Here is a 16,245-nt window from a genome sequence, read left to right as displayed (position 1 = left end):
TGACACTATGCTGCTGCAATAGGATCTGGAAAGGTTGAGGAGATGAGCTGAGAGGTGGCAAATGAAGTTTAACATTGACAAATGTAAAGTACTACACATGGGAAACAGCAACCCCAGAGCAACGTATCAAATCTGTGGTACTACACTGACAGTGGTAGAGAATGAAAGGGACTTGGGGGTGGTTGTGCAGGCAGATATGAAGTTCTCTGAGCAGTGCAGGCGGGCTGCAAGAGTAGCTCATGGAGTATTGTCAATGATATACAGGAATTTTTCCAGCAGGGATAAGGAGGTGATTATTCCCTTGTATAAGGCAATGGTCAGGCCACACCTAGAGTACTGTATACAGGTCTGGAGGCCTCATTTCAAGAAGGATGTAGAGCTGCTGGAACGAGTACAGAGAAGGGCAACAAGATTAGTGAATGGAACAAAAGGGTGCTCTTACGAAGAAAGGCTTAAGTTTTGCAAATTGCAGTGTCTGGAGACTAGGCACCAGCGAGGTGATCTGATAGAGGTGTATAAAGCCTTGAATGGCTTGAGCATGCTCAATGCTGATGGGATTCTTCCTCTAGCTCAGAATAATCACCTGAGAGGGCATAAATTCAAATTGAGGAAAGACAGATGTAGGATAGACGTGCAGAAATTTGCCTTTAGCCAGCGGGTGGTTGGTTGGTGGAACAGACTTCCATCCCTTGTAGTGGAGGTTGATAGCCTAAATAAGTTTAAGGCTCAATTGGACAGGTATTTTGAACGAACAGAGGGGTGAAGTGGAATTGGGTTTTTTTTTTTTGGCTGATGCTGCATAAGCTTGCTTTCTTGCATCAAATGCCTCTACTAATGCTAATGCTAAATGCTAGTGACACCATGTCTCTGATATCCCAACAATAACTGCCTTTAATGCTTTGAGCAATACCTCAAATTCATCAAATTTATTTACCAAACTCCTAGCATTGTTGTACACGCAAGTATACTTGCGCATATGGCCATTCTGATTTTCCCTGTCAGAGACTTAGTAATTTGGAATCTTCACTTTTCGATCTTCTCTGGCTTAAAATCTCTCTCCCTCATTCTGTCAAATTAATCTGTTGTCTCTACCATTCTCATAATTCCACTAATCACTTGGAACCCTTTGACATCCTCTCTTTGCTTCTTGACTTTCTCCAGTCCAACTTTCCTAACAGTGAGGTAATTTTCTAAGGTGATTTTAATGTCCACAACTCCAGCTGGCAGAGATGCTAAAGCTTTTGCAATTACAAATGACACAGCATACATTCTTCTTGTACCAACCAGAATACTGGACAATCTTAACCATATAGCCAACACGCTTGATCTTTTTTTCACAAACAACCCTTCTAAGTACATGGTCGATGTGAGTGGTCCTTTAGGCACCTCGGATAACAATTTGGTGATTGTCTCTTCTCCAATGGAACCTTTATCTCATGGCTATTCCCAACCTCATGTTGTTTGGAATTACAAGAATGCAAAATGAGATGACCTGCAAGATTTCCTTTTCTTCTTTTCCTTGGTCGGATTACCGTTTCAAAACTTCTGATGTTAATATTTGCTCAGATTGTATAAGTGAAATTATTCTTGTAGGAATGGAATTCTTTATTCCATATTCCACTTTAAAATCTCATCCTTTACCTAAACCTTGGTTTTCCAATAAATGCGCTAAGGCTGTTCAAGAGAAGAATTTTGCATACCATAATTGGCTTGTTTCCAATTCTTCAGTTTAATTTTCTGCCTACACCAGAGCTAGCAACAATTGTAAAGCAGTTATTAATAAGTCCAATCTAAATTTTGAACAGGCTAAGAGTAGAAATCTTGCTATCTGCCCTAATGTTAGCCGAGCATTCTGGTCTCTTGCCAAAGCTATTGGCAGCAATTTTTGCCCATCTCTGCTCCCATCTCTGTCAAAACCAGATGGTTCTGTTGTTACTTCAGCCAAGATAAAGCTGATCAGCTAGCATCCCATTTTTCTTCCAACTCATGTATTAATGACCTTGGTAAAACACCTTACACCTTTCCAAACACGCTCCATTCAATGCTTCCTGTGGTCTTCTGTCAAAATGATGTCAGAAGGATTTTGATGAATCTCCAAGTCCTGATGGTATTTCTCTACTTGTTCTCCAGAATAAAGGTATGAACTTTTACAGGATTGGAATAGTCTGACTCAGAGAGATGGTGGCAGTGCATAGAAAATGATGGTAACTTTGTGGAAGAAAAACAGTGTTTATTAATGACTGAGGATTAATTGACGTAAAAGGCATAGTTATAGGAATTAAATTTTCTGAGAAAAAAATATAGGAGGCATTAGTTTTGTACTGCTGCTCATAATTCTTTCTCAAGATAGGTTTGTCTGGAATATGTGATTTATACAACAATTTTTTGAAAAATTGCTTGAAGACTCGATTGTTTAACTTATTGAAAGGGATATTGCTGCTTACCAGGGTAAGACAAATCATTTGAAAAATCACTTCTCTCTTTCTTTGGCTTGGTTAAAAGTGACTGCTCTGGACATTTTTCCTTCTTTGCCTTTGCATGGCCATAATGTGCGATGCTGTTTTCATATATTGGTCGATCTGGAATTTTTTTTTTGCAGGGAACATTCTTTTTGCAAACAATACAGAACACAATAATGTCATCCTTGGTAAAATCTCTTCTGTGATTGGCAATTCACAATTCCATACTAATCTTTGTGACAGATTTAATTTTTGGCATGTTTAACGATGTAGTAGTGATGTAGTAGTGATGCATGAGAATGAATAGAAAAATAGCATTAAAATGTTTCCCACGTTGATTTGTGAACCTTTTCATGATCAATAAAATATTATTCCATGTTGAATTAATTACAATATAGTGATTTGTTATATAGGTCTGATATAAATATTCAAAAAAATGATCAAGTTAAGGAATATGCAGTATTGCTTGTAATATTTGTTATGTGCATTTATATCCATTAAAACTGCAATGGCTAAAATATGTATTTGAATATGCACATATGCAACTGCATATATAATCTGAAGTCTACTTATGAGCAACACAATTTTATTGAGACCATTGGTGTTAAATTTAAAGAAATCTTAAATTTACCCTATGCGAACGAATCCATTGTTCCAGGGCTGATTCCAATAGATAATAAGCTTTAATATAGCTTTCCACCAGTTCCCTTTCAGGTACAGGCTTCATATCCATTAATCTCTCCACTTTACTGAGAAATTGCTGATAATCTAACTGCATCAGAGCTCTTCCTTCATTTGTGCACTTCTTAGCCTGAGAAAATCTGGAAAAATGATTATCACACTATACTCAAAATCAATGCTTTATATTTAATTTTATGATCAGTATCTTTTCTTATAGTAAGTATTTTATCAGTATTTCTTGATACCCAGTGGAAAGTTAAATTTTCATATACACATTTAATATATCAGTTGTGTATCATTGAGGAAAAATTTAATATAAAACCCAAACAGAATAAATACCATATAGAACTAGGTTCATTTAAAATTAGATTCTAATTTTAAATGAACTGTAATTTTTTTAGCATATTTCTTAACTAGGCCAAATATTTCAGTATTTAAAAGTTGGAAATACAGTCAGTACTCGTATAATATGGTAACTGTGTTCCTAGAAACCCTTGTGCAATGCAAAATCATGCAATATAAACAACAGGCCTTATGGGGAAAAAAAAAAGGGTTAGGTGCGGACTACCAAAAGATTGAACACACATTTGTAACTAAAATAGTACCAAATGCAAAAAATAATTGTAATAAAATATGTAAGTATTTTAATACGATTTTTATGTAATAAAATATTGCTAATGCTTTTGCTTTCATTGTAAACAAACTTGTTCTCTTCTTTGTTTGACATTCTATCCAAACAGATACCAGATGTTCCATCTCTTCCAATTATTTGTGTCTTGATCTAATGTTTTTTGTTATGTTATTTCCTAACCGAACCTTAAAGGTTTCCAAACTTCGTCTGCCATGTGAACATGTCAATCAATATATCATTCTTGACTTCTACTGCCACTACTGTTAACACACACTGTTTGTTTAATGGGAACGCTGGAAGAAACTGCAGTCATGGCAAATCAGTTTATCCAGCAAGTTCCAGTAGTTTGCCGCGGTTCTCGTTTTGGCTTTCTTTACCTTAGCCGCTTTTCTTTTTCTCTTAGAACCTGCAGTATCTTCACCAGCACACTTCCTTTTCACGCAGTTTCAAGTATTTTACTCATTTTTAGGGAATAAAACACAATTACAGTATCAAAAGAACAAAAATCAGGAGGCACATTTTATACACACAAAAACAAAGCGGTGCATGTGTAGCAACTGAGTAAAGAATGCAGTAAGTGATGCGTTCAGCTGCCACTTCTTGTAAAGAGAAAGCCAAATTGTGCATAAGCAAATTCGGTTTGTGTTATATGTGACATCATTCCCCTATTTATAAATTGTGTAGAGTAAACGCGTGTTATACGAGGACTGACTGTATCGACAAATTCAATAGTGTTAATATTGTAGTGATTTCACAGTAGAATAAACAGGAAGTTGATATTCAGAATAGCAAATACAGCAATATATGTTAATTTAGTGATTGGAAATGAGACTACAGGAGTGAAGACAGACTACTGGAGCTCCTGCAAATGGATAAGTTTTCTTAGAAATTTTTCTTAGATATTTCTGATTAATTAACACATTAATTTGTGTTCACAAATAGATTAAATAGGCTTAGTAGCATTCATTAGCTTATTTTTTAAAATTTAGCTGGTGATTTTCTAAGTTATGACTCGTTACCCATACCGCTATTGTATCAGCATTTTGGCAAGAATATCGTAGCAAGTAACCATAGCTCAGAAGATCAGTAGGGTTTTAATTGTAATAAATAAGTATTTTGAATGTTTTAATCACTCTTTGTGCATATATCTTTTGTATTTAGCTAAGGATATAATTTAATACTGTAACAATCACAATGTTAAACTAATTTAACATTGTGATTGTTACGGTATAGTGTAATTTGATAGCTTATATCTCGAACTTGATAGCTAAGGTTGATAGCAAACTATATAGTGGAATACGTATCACTGCATTAGCTTAGTATAGTATTGTATATTCAAGTCTAGTATAGTCAATTAATCAATAAAATTTATTAACCATATTAATTTTCACTGTTAATTAATTAAATTGTATTAAAAAGGAAATCACGTCCCAGACCAGATCAGCAAAGCAACATGCGCATAGTAACAGGAGTGCTGTGGCTCAGGGAAGAATCAAAGGTGGAAATTCTTCAAAGCTTCAGCCTAAACTTGTGAAATGTTTGTGGAGCTTTCTGGAACAGAACATGATCTAGCTAAGGAGGTTTGTGTGTGCTAGGTGCAGGGAGTGTCAAGAAATTAGGAACCAACTCAGCATTTTTATGGGTGTTTATGAGAGTTTGAAGAGTAGGTAGAAGCCCTCAAAGGAATTAAAATAGGAGGCCCATCAAAGTCTCAGCTGCCTAACTCAATGCCAGAGCTCACTCTCGTGCATCAGGCAACACAGTAGCAGCAGCAACCTTCATGGCAGAATGAGCTGGTCTCATAGGAGCTAGTTATTGTCAGTGACTCTAATGTCAGGGAGGTGGGAAATATACTGTGCAAAAAGGATAGGTGGAATAGGACCAAGGTATGTCCTGCCAGGGGCAAAATTTGATGACATTGTACAGTAGAGCAGATATCTTTTAAGGACACAAAAGGTGATATTGTTGTACACGTTGGCAATAATGACATGAAGAGTAGGAGATCTGTTGATTTACTTCACAAGTACAGGTAAGTGAGAGCCTTGTCAATCAATTTGGCCCTGGAGAGATTGTATAAGGCTCATGGGATCAAATTTTTCTCAGCATGGTCTGTGCGTCTGTGCTGTTAACAGGAGAGTGTTTCTACAGGGATGGGATACACTTAAATAGAAAGGGTGCAACAATATTTGCTGATGCTATCACGGCAGTGTTAGGTGGGATGGAAAACTGCTAGCTTGGGGGAGGGGTCACAGACTAATAGATTAACAGTAGCCGCAGGCAGAGGTGAAAGTGATTCTTGCAATTTTTCTACTGGAATGAGCAGCAGCCTGGAAAGCGAGGTGCTTGGGATTTCAAGGACTGCTGGGAATTATCATAGAACAAGTAAATACATGGGTTGTGTTAGGGTAACTAACACAACATATGTAATCGCAAGTGTAATCGTGAAATCTTCAGTAAAAATTTAATTAAAAAGGTTTTCTTTATTGCTTTCTATTAGAAAAAGCTTTTACTTCTTCAAACACCTCCCAAATTCTGGAGAGTGCCTTTCCATGATTGAGTCAACAAAGCTCTGTGTGGGCAATAAGATCAGATTACAGTGCTTGAAGATCTTTCAAAAATATCTTTAGAAGTCGCTTATTTAGGGATTTAGCAATAAAACGGTTGATGACTTTAACAATGACTTGAAGGCATCTTATAATTTCTTTGTTTTTATTTTTCATTCATGAACACGAGGCCTCAATATGAATCAAACAGTGATAAGGCACAAAATTATGTATCCTTTCATCTCCACTGAGATAAGCAATAAGGCATTTATTACCTATCATGGAAGGCACTCCATTGGTAACAATTGATACAAGTTCACTCAGATCAATTTTGTGCACTGTGAGGAATTGCATAAGTATGTCATATACATATTTTCCAGTTGTATGACCAGTAAGCAGCAATATAGCCAAAAAAATCTTCTTCACAGATGCCATCATGTTGAATCAAACAAAGCACGAGTTGTGATATGCCCGAAACATTAGTCGACTCGTCATTACCACTATTAGCTTGACCTAAATTTAAATTATTTTTCTGTCTTTCAAGTTCTTTTTTTTTGTTCATGAAGTTTAGCTTTTCTAGTAATAAATTTGGGAAAAGTTTCATGAAAATTCCTATGGCATATCTTTCATAATTAGACTTCCAATAGCCAGCCAAACACACCTGACATAATAAGCAAATTACACCAGTTCCGGTGCCTCCGTAGCCAGGTGGGCAAAGCAGCAGTGCGTAGCACACGCTTCTTGATTAGACTGGGGTTCGAGCTCATGACCACCAAATACGGAGGATGCGGAAAGGTCAGGGAATGACTACCGCATATTTCCGGAGCAATATGGCCTCAGTTGATAATGCTCCTAAAAACCAAATAACAATAACAAACACCAGTTCCACTACTATTATCTATTATCAAATAACCATATTCCCAAGAGGACCGAAATGCATACTTTTTATTTCTTTGCATTTGAAACATGTAAGTCTAAATCAGACGACTGAAAGGTAGTGTTAAAGCATAATTTTTTGACTCACCATGTTCATTTCAGTTTCTTTTTAAAAACTTATCCATTTTGAAATGGTTTAGTAACTTTAGTTAAATCTGTTAAAAGAAAATACATTTAAGCATTTGCACACAAAATCAAAAGATTTCTTATTATAACACTTTCATCACCTTTAAAAATCAGCACTATACATATACGGTACCGAATGCAGTAGTGCAATGGGGCAAAACTGGGAAGAAACCCCTTCAAACCTGTTAAAACCAGAAACTGAGAACCACATGAGGCTTTATCCTCGATCTGTAGCGACACTGCGGCAACAAATGATACTCTCAATAAAGTAATTTGTGACAATTTTTCTTACCAAATAGATGTCAAATTAATAATAATTAATTAGAAAAAATTTTAAGAATACTATCCAAGGATCAAAACCTTGACCATTTTTGAGATTAAAACATCGCAAAATATATAATTTTCTTCCAATAAATAACAAAAGAAAGGGTTTTCTGGGGAAGACTGGCATGGATTTCTGTAGAATATTGCAGAAAGTTGAGAAAAAGAAAGCGCCTTTTTTAAATAAAAAAATTTATATATAAATTTTTTAGCTTAAGCGAAGGGGCTCGCGAGCACCTATTTTAGGATCGGTTGAGAGCAAAATTTATTTTTTAAAGAGCACAGCGGTGCTCGCAAGTACCAGGTTAACAACCCCTGCTCCAGATGGAAGGGGATGAGTCAGATTAGTCCACTCGATATTGCTGGTTCGATTGTTGATAATTCTGCTTGGGTAGCTGACAAACTGAAAGAGTATTTTGTATCTACATTCATACATGAGGAATTCTGTAGGTAAGTGGAGGCCAGAGGCTTATCAAATTCTAAGAGAGAGTTAAATTATTTTGTAATAACTGAGAGAAAAGTGGAGAAAAAATTGCTGAATTTAAACATAAGGAAGACACCTGGGGTGGAAGGGATCTATTCAGTTACAGTTGGACCTCTTTAAAATGAAATTGATCGTTCTCTTGAAATATGACCTTTTCAAAAGTGAAAAATACTGTAAATTCAAAAATATGGTAAAAGATGGGAAAGAAGTGGGAATGAATAAATTTAATAACATTTTAAAACAATTTATTAATACATACATATTAAGAAATGACTGCTTACATGATGCCACAATTTATTATTTCACTTTTAAGAATTATGTTGTAAACTATTTGGTTATTTTTTGTTGTACACTGGATTCTACTGTACACCATTCATAAAAATGTTCACATTTGTTTAAACTTTAAATCAATATATTTTCTGTTACAATTTCTTCCCACTGAAGGCCTCGATGCAAAGTTTCAAATGCTGCCAACATTTTTTTGGAAGATTTAATATTGCCCTCATTTTCATCCAACTCATTGTCGATACTGTCATTAGTTTTTAGGTGGTAGATGACTTTCATCAACCGGTGAAATACCACCACTTTGCTTATTGGAGGCTTGAAGTGGTGAAACCCATGTTTAGTCTCTAGAGCAAAGTTTCCGGCACCCCCTCCCCTCCCCCATACTTCTCCTTCAACCCATGCACGGTACTAAGTACTATAGGTTTTGATACCTTTCGTGTTTGGGGTTTTCATAAAAAAAAAAAAAAGTTCTTTAAATACGCTCCAAAATGTTGGGAGTCACTCGGATTTCAGCTACTGTGACATCATTATCAACTCCTAAAAATTCGTCAAGAACAAATTCTCCACTGATGAAATCTCACTTGCAACTCTTCCCAAGATTGTTCAATGTCTTCTAGTAGTTTCTCTCATCTCTGTTAATTAGCATTTTAGCAAAATCTGCTTTTGCGAAACAATTCTTAATAGTTGTTTCCGTCACATTTTGATTCCACATTTTCGCCAACTCTGATATGCGCATCAACAAATCTATAACAGAATATATAAGTTGTTTGGTTTCTATTCTCAGTATAATTTTTTTTCAGTATGTGCCTTCGGTAGTGGATTTTCAAATTGTTGATAATGCCTTGGTCCATTGGCTACAGTTAAGACAAATTATTTAGTAGAAGGAAGAAAACAAGCTTCACACTTGTAAATTCGAAATTACCAAGTAAAGGTTGACAGGACAGTTGTCGACAATCAAGGTGATTTTTCTGTTTTATTTTGTCATCTTTCTATCGAAATTTAAAATCCACAGCTCAGAAAGTTCTCATGTTGTTCAAGGTTTTTTGTTGTAGTTGTAGTTCAACTCTAAAGGCTTTATTCCTTTGAAACATTGGGGTTATTTACTTTTGCCTATTACCAAAAGCTTCAGTTTTTCATTACCAGCCATATTTGCAACCAAGGGTGTAATTCTCTCCTTAATATTTTTACCACATAAACATTTATCACCTTGAAAAGTCAATGTCTTGTAGGCCTCCGTAATTTTTTTCAAATTGTTTCTTTTCAATAGATACAGTCTTCTTCCATTACAATTCCACTTTCACCAGAAATAACTTTTTCGAGTAAGCCATGATGCTCTTTAAATTTGTCCAGCCAACCAGAACTGGCTAATTTCTATAGGCCTTTAAATAACCACTGTACCAACCTTTGTACCTTCTGCAAACTTAGCCAATAACTGTTTCACGACTCCATCAATATTGTTAATAACCACTGAAAACAGTAAGAAATCCAGCACTGACCCTGAGGAACTCTACTAATATTAGTCAAAGTGCAAGGCCCATTTATAACTACCCTCTGTCTTCATCCACCCAATCATCTCTTTATCCACAACAGTAACTAGCTCCTAATGCTCTAATTTTTATAGAAATCTTTCATGTGAAACTTTACTGAAATCTACGTGTATGATGTCAAAACTGTTTTCTGAATCCAGATCCTTTGTTACTGTGTCATAATGTCTAATCATACTGGACAGACAAGGCCTCCCATTAACAAATCCATGCTGTAATTTCTGTCAAGATGATCCTACAATACTTCTTTAATGACTGACTCCATTATTTTCCATGGAATAGAGGTCAAGCTTACAGGTATGCAATTACTCATATCACACTCTGATCTCCCTTTGTGAATAGGAGAGACATTTACATATCTCCAATCTATAGGGATCTCCTGTGAATCTAAGATTGCTCTCATAATTATGACCGTTTTGCTTCTTTTAATATAAATGGATTGATCCTCTCAGCTTCATGTGTCACGTTTACTTTTAGCTTCAACAATTGCTCTTCCACTTTCTTCTCAGTTAACACAAAATCATTTATATATCATGAATAGTTATGTCATTTATATCTAGTGCGTCCAATGTGATACATGTTTTCTCTTCTAGTGTTAATATAAGCAAAGAATCCATTTCTTTGCTTTCTTAGCTAAGGACATCTCATTGTCTGCATTATGCTTGCCTAATCCCCTTAGTGACTTGCCTTCATCATCGCATGCAGTTTTCTTCTCTGCCACTAGTTTCATCAGATCATCCATTTAGATTAAACTATGAACAGTTATCTCTTACTTATGTAAATAGCTTAGTAGCTTCTACAATTATTTCCCTGAATGTTTCACATTTATACCTTTCAGCTGTTAATATCATCAACTGGTCTAAGTGAAAGGAATTGAAACCACTGTAATCACCTTTATGAAAGCAAATCATTCCCCTTTACTCTTGATAGTAGTTATATCATTAAATAGATCCCACATCAATATATTATGATCAATTTATGATCAATTTTCTTTATCTGGTTATTCTAAATGGATGAAGAGTTACTGCTGATAATCAGATCAAGAAAATTGCTTTCGCTTGTAGTGGCTGTAGAAAGCAGTCACAAATTCAGAAAACTTTCTCAACTGCATGAGTAACTTATTCATACCCCAGGGGCTCACATCTGGTGAGTATGGGCTTGGCACACACAGGTTGTTCAGCTGGATATCATTATTCTTCTTTTTCTTGGTGATTCCCTTTTACTTCTGAATCTTATTTTTTCTCTCAGGGTAATTCAAAAATTTTTTTTTTTTTTTTGGGCTGGTGCAGCATAAGCCTCAGGCTTCCTTGCACTCTATGGCTAATAATAATAACAACATGTTCCAGCCAACATCTGGAAAGTTAAATTCCTCCATTTATAAGGTACTGTGATTTACTCGTTCTTGTTTGTTAGTGGAAGTTTTTATGCACAACAGCAGTTAAAGGCCATTATTATGCATGGTGGTTTACTGGCCTATTCCATTAGTCTGTGTAGTTGTTAATTATATTCATCACAGTACTTGGCCTACAACACACCAAACTGGGCTCACAGCCTAAAAGATATTTATATCTATATATATATATATTTCAGTAAAATATATATATATATATATATTTTTTTTTTATGAAAACCCAAAACACAAGAGGTGTTAGAACATAGTACTTAGTACTGTGCTGGGTTGGAGGTTAAGAAGACGAGAAAAGATATTTGTTGATGACTCGAACTTCTGTAGACAGTAATTTTCAGGAAATATGTATGAAGGAAGGTACTTCCAGAAAATGGCAGTTAAATGAACAAACGAGGAAGGTGTAAACTTGGTTCTGTGAGTTTGAAGTTGGACAGTAAAGGATGTTGGCTGCACGCAAGGCCGTATTTTGGTTTTCGTAGACCCTAGGCACTTTTATTCCAAAATGTGCTAAAAGAGCGGGTAAAATGTTTCTTTTATTTTAATGCCTCGACTGCGAATCATGTCAATTAATGTGACTCGCGTTTTAACTATAATAAATGATGGAGCAACTTCACTTCGATTCATCTTGTTCTGAGAACAGTTGCAAGATAGCATATGCGTATTGAATTGAAGCTCCTAAAGTCGAGTCAATTGTGCATATTTTCTCAGCTCGCTTTACGTTAGTCATAGTAAAAGACGGAAGCGTTATTTATTTATTTTTTTAAATTTTTTCCTTCCTTCATCAGACCTAAAAATTTCATTGGCCCTAGACACTGCGCCTATGGTAATCAGAAATCTGGCCCTGGTGCCACGAGTTTGGACTGTTTTGAAAAAGAGAGCGGGAATTATAGAAGCCAAATCAGAAGAACATTGCCCATGGAAGTATTTGTAGAAAAGGCATGCAGCAGAAACAGTAAAGAAAAACAGCAAAGAAAAACAGCAAAGCATTCTTTTCTTATGTAAACTCTAGAAGGAAGGGGTTGAATCAGATTGGTCCACTTGATTTCGATGGTTCAACTGTTGATGATCCTGCTCAGGTAGCTAACAAACTAAATGAATATTTTGCATCGACATTCACACATGAGGAGTTATTCAGGGAGGGGAATGCCAGAGGTGTATTCAACTCTGGAAGTAAGCTAGATAATCTTGTGATAACTGAGAGTAACGTGGAGGAGAAATTGTTCAAGATAAACACAAGAAAGGCACCTGGGGTGGATGTGATCTATCCAGTTATATTTAAGGAGGCAGCAAAGGAAGTAAGCAAACCCTTAGCCATAATTATGAGAGCTTCCTTGGACTCAGGGGAGGTACCCATAGACTGGAGATGTGCAAATGTGACCCCAATTTACAAACGCGGATCAAAGGCTGACACAAGTAATTATAGACCTGTGAGTATAACTTCTGTTCCAGGAAAATTAATGGAGGCACTGGTTACAGAAGCACTGCAGGATCATCTAGACAAGACTTCAGTTATAGCTTGGACACAGCATGGTTTTGTTAAGGGGAAGTCTTGCCTGACCAATTTGATTGGATACTATGATGCAGTCACAAAAGAACTGGAGGTAGGGAATAACTTTGTTATTATATACTTGGATCTTTGAAAAGCTTTTGATACTGTTGCACATGGAAGACTGCTGCACAAATTGGAGCAGTGTAGCATTGGAGGCAAATTGCTGCTATGGATAAAGGGGTGGTTGAGGGGGAGAAGACAGAGAGTAGTAATCAATGGACACTGCTCATCGTGGACTAATGTTATTAGTGGAGTCCCTCAGGGTTGAGTGTTGGGTCCATTATTGTTTTCTGTATTTATAAATAATATTGATGATGGTATATTAAGCTTAACGTCCAAGTTTGCAGACGATACAAAGGTTGGCAGGGTTGTTAAGGACACTACTGACGCTATGCTGCTGCTGCAACAGGATCTGGAAAGGTTGAGCAAATGGGCTGAGAGGTGGCAAATGAAGTTTAACATTGACAAATGTAAAGTACTACATATGGGAAACAGCAACCCCAGAGCAAAGTATCAACTCTGTGGTACTACACTGACAGTGGTAGAGAATGAAACGGACCTGGGGTAATTGTGCAGGCAGATATGAAGTTCTCTGAGCAGTGCAGATGGGCTGCAAGAGTAACTTATGGTGTCTTATCAATGATATACAGGAATTTTTCTAGCAGGGATAAGGAGGTGATTATTCCCTTGTATAAGGCAATGGTCAGGCCACACCTTGAGTACTGTATACAGGTCTGGAGGCCTCATTTCAAGAAAGATGTAGGGATGCTGGAACGAGTACAGAGAAGGGCAACAAGGTTAGTGAATGGAAGGAAGGGTTGCTCTTACGAAGAAAGGCTTAAGTTTTGCAAATTACAGTGTCTGGAGACTAGGCACCAGCGAGGTGATCTGATAGAGGTGTATAAAGCCTTGAATGGTTTGAGCATGCTCAATGCCGATGGGATTCTGCCTCTTGCTCAGAATAATCACCTGAGAGGGCATAAATTCAAATCAAGGAAAGACAGATGTGTGGAAATTTGCCTTTAGCCAGCGGGTAGTTGGTTGGTGGAACAGACTTCCATCCCTTGTGGAAGTTGATAGCCTAAATAAATTTAAGGCTCAGCTGGACAGGTATTTCGAACGAACGGAGGGGTGAAGTGGAAGTTTTTTTTTTTTTTTTTTTTTCTGGCTGATGCTGCATAAGCTTGCTTTCTTGCATCATATGCCTCTACTAATGCTAATGAGGAAGAATCCCATCAGCGCTGAGTCTGTTCAAAGCATTCAAGGCCTTATACACCTCAACCAGATCATCTCGCAGGTGCCTAGTCTCCAGACGCTTTCAGTTTATTTGCAGAGCTTAAGCCTTTCTTGGTAAGAGGGCCCCTTCATTCCCTTCACCAATCTTTTTTGCCCTTCTCTGTACTTGGTCTAGCAACTCTACATCCTTCCAAAATGAGGCCTCTCGACCTGTATGCAGTACTGAAGGTGTGGCCTGACCATTATGTTATACAAAGGGATAATCATCTTCATTTCCCTACTAGCAAAATTCCTGTATATCATTGACAAGACCCCATGACCTAATCTGGCAGCCTGTCTGCTCTGCTCAGAAAACTTCATATCTGACTACACAATTGCCTTCAGGTCTTATTCATTCTCTACCACCCTCAGTATAATACCATCAAGTTGGTATGTTTCTCTCTCCCTCTGAGAATTTGATCAACTTCTGGCATTCCCCTTCTTTAAGAAGGATGGAGAAGGGATCAAACTGAGTCGAAAAAGACAGATTCTCCAATGTAAATACGGATAATTGGCAGTTTATGTGCATTTCTGTTTATTTTTTTTAAATAGAATATTACTGAAGTGACTTCATAGTCGATCACTTTGGAAACTTCACGGTGCATAGTTTCTTGTTTAAAAATTTGACCAAAGGCCCAAGGGATAAAAGAATAAGAAGAGTATATAGTTAACAAGTAATAATATAGTAATATATAATAATATTGTTAATAAGTTAATAAAATAAATAATTTAATGAAGTAGAAACATCATCAAAGAGTAGATGGTGCAAAATGATGGGATATATTCTCTCTTTATCTGTGCTTGAATTTTGACATATCATGATTGGTTAGATTTATTCAATAACATTTGCTTGATTGTTTTATTACTTTGTGTGTAGAGTAAGTCAGTAACATACCCAATACATGCACTGACACATACATGTGCACACAACAAGGTATTTTCTCCTATAATTTCATTTATATCAGTTCACTAAATAGAATCATGAATGCTGACTTGTTTTGAAGCAACTCGATGACTCACTTTTCTGTAATATTCAAATGAGTTGAACAGCCAAAATGGTTGTTTTCCCATCATTAATTTGCACTCCAACCGAGCAATCTGCCATTTAATATGACTGTCCAAATATTTTTCTTTATAATGCTATGAATTTCCAATAATGTTTAATATTTAACCAATAGGGAAACACACACCCGAAACAGTAATGATCCTATGGCAGCTTACCCTTCAATAAATGTGCGGTTAGCCAATCTGATACAATGTTCCCACAGAAGATCACTAGCCTCTTTTGGAACCGGGACTTTCTTAGATACCTCAGCCAGCCTTGTACTAAATACTTGTAATTCCTATGATATGGTTTAATCATTTAGTTATTTTAATTTTATTAAACTTCAATTAACAATGATAACTAATAATGAATTACACAAATCATATGCAAAAGCACTACCCATATAGTTAGATTGTATGTGCAGGTGTATAAGGAAATAAAAAGGCAGAGGAAAAGAGGGAGAACATGAACTTGTTACAAACATTTTATCATAGTTTAGGACACCAAACTATGTTAAAATATTTGTAACAACTAATGAAGTGCTGTAAGATGATAAATGCTGTGGTTCTATACAAACAGTCTTTAAAATATTTTTTTTTTTTTTTTATCTTCTCCTATTAGTCGCATTTCAAACAGTAGTTAGTTATTGATGTTAACTATTCACTTGAATCGGATCATTTCCTATGTTAACCCAGCAGTGATGATGGCAGCAGTTCACCTGACAGATGACCCTTGAAAGAACATTGCCATGTTAACTATTAATTAATGATTAAAAATCTGAAGTTTTTTTAGCTTTCCTAAATACAGTCAAACTTTTACTGAAATAGTTTCTAAAGTGAATTTTTGTATAGAAACTGTGTGTCAGACCTGTCAGATAACTTTCCACCATCTCTGCAACTTGTTGTTTTGGTTTTTAGGAGCATTAGCAACTAAGGCCATATTGCTCCGAGGATATGCG

At 36.2% G+C, this 16,245-nt stretch overlaps 1 protein-coding gene across 1 annotated transcript in view; it reads right to left on the bottom strand.

Annotated features, from left to right (window-relative positions):
• The window catches only part of Vps50 (vacuolar protein sorting 50), a 731,402-nt gene that overhangs the window by 22,558 nt on the left and 692,599 nt on the right, over positions 1-16,245 (bottom strand). Inside the window, exons 24-25 of the mRNA XM_090374870.1 lie at positions 15,464-15,585; positions 3,091-3,280 (exon numbers count right to left, since the gene is read on the bottom strand). Of these exons, the coding sequence (XP_090230996.1) occupies positions 3,091-3,280; positions 15,464-15,585 (312 nt within the window). The remainder of the gene's footprint in view (positions 1-3,090; positions 3,281-15,463; positions 15,586-16,245) is intronic.

Source organism: Mastigoproctus giganteus, chromosome 1, assembly GCF_048544385.1.
Source record: "Mastigoproctus giganteus isolate SK-2022 chromosome 1, ASM4854438v1, whole genome shotgun sequence".
Classification (NCBI taxonomy): Eukaryota; Metazoa; Arthropoda; class Arachnida; order Uropygi; family Thelyphonidae; genus Mastigoproctus; species Mastigoproctus giganteus.
The sequence above is the reverse complement of the archived record's forward strand: the minus strand, read 5'-3'. Positions and strand labels throughout refer to the sequence as shown.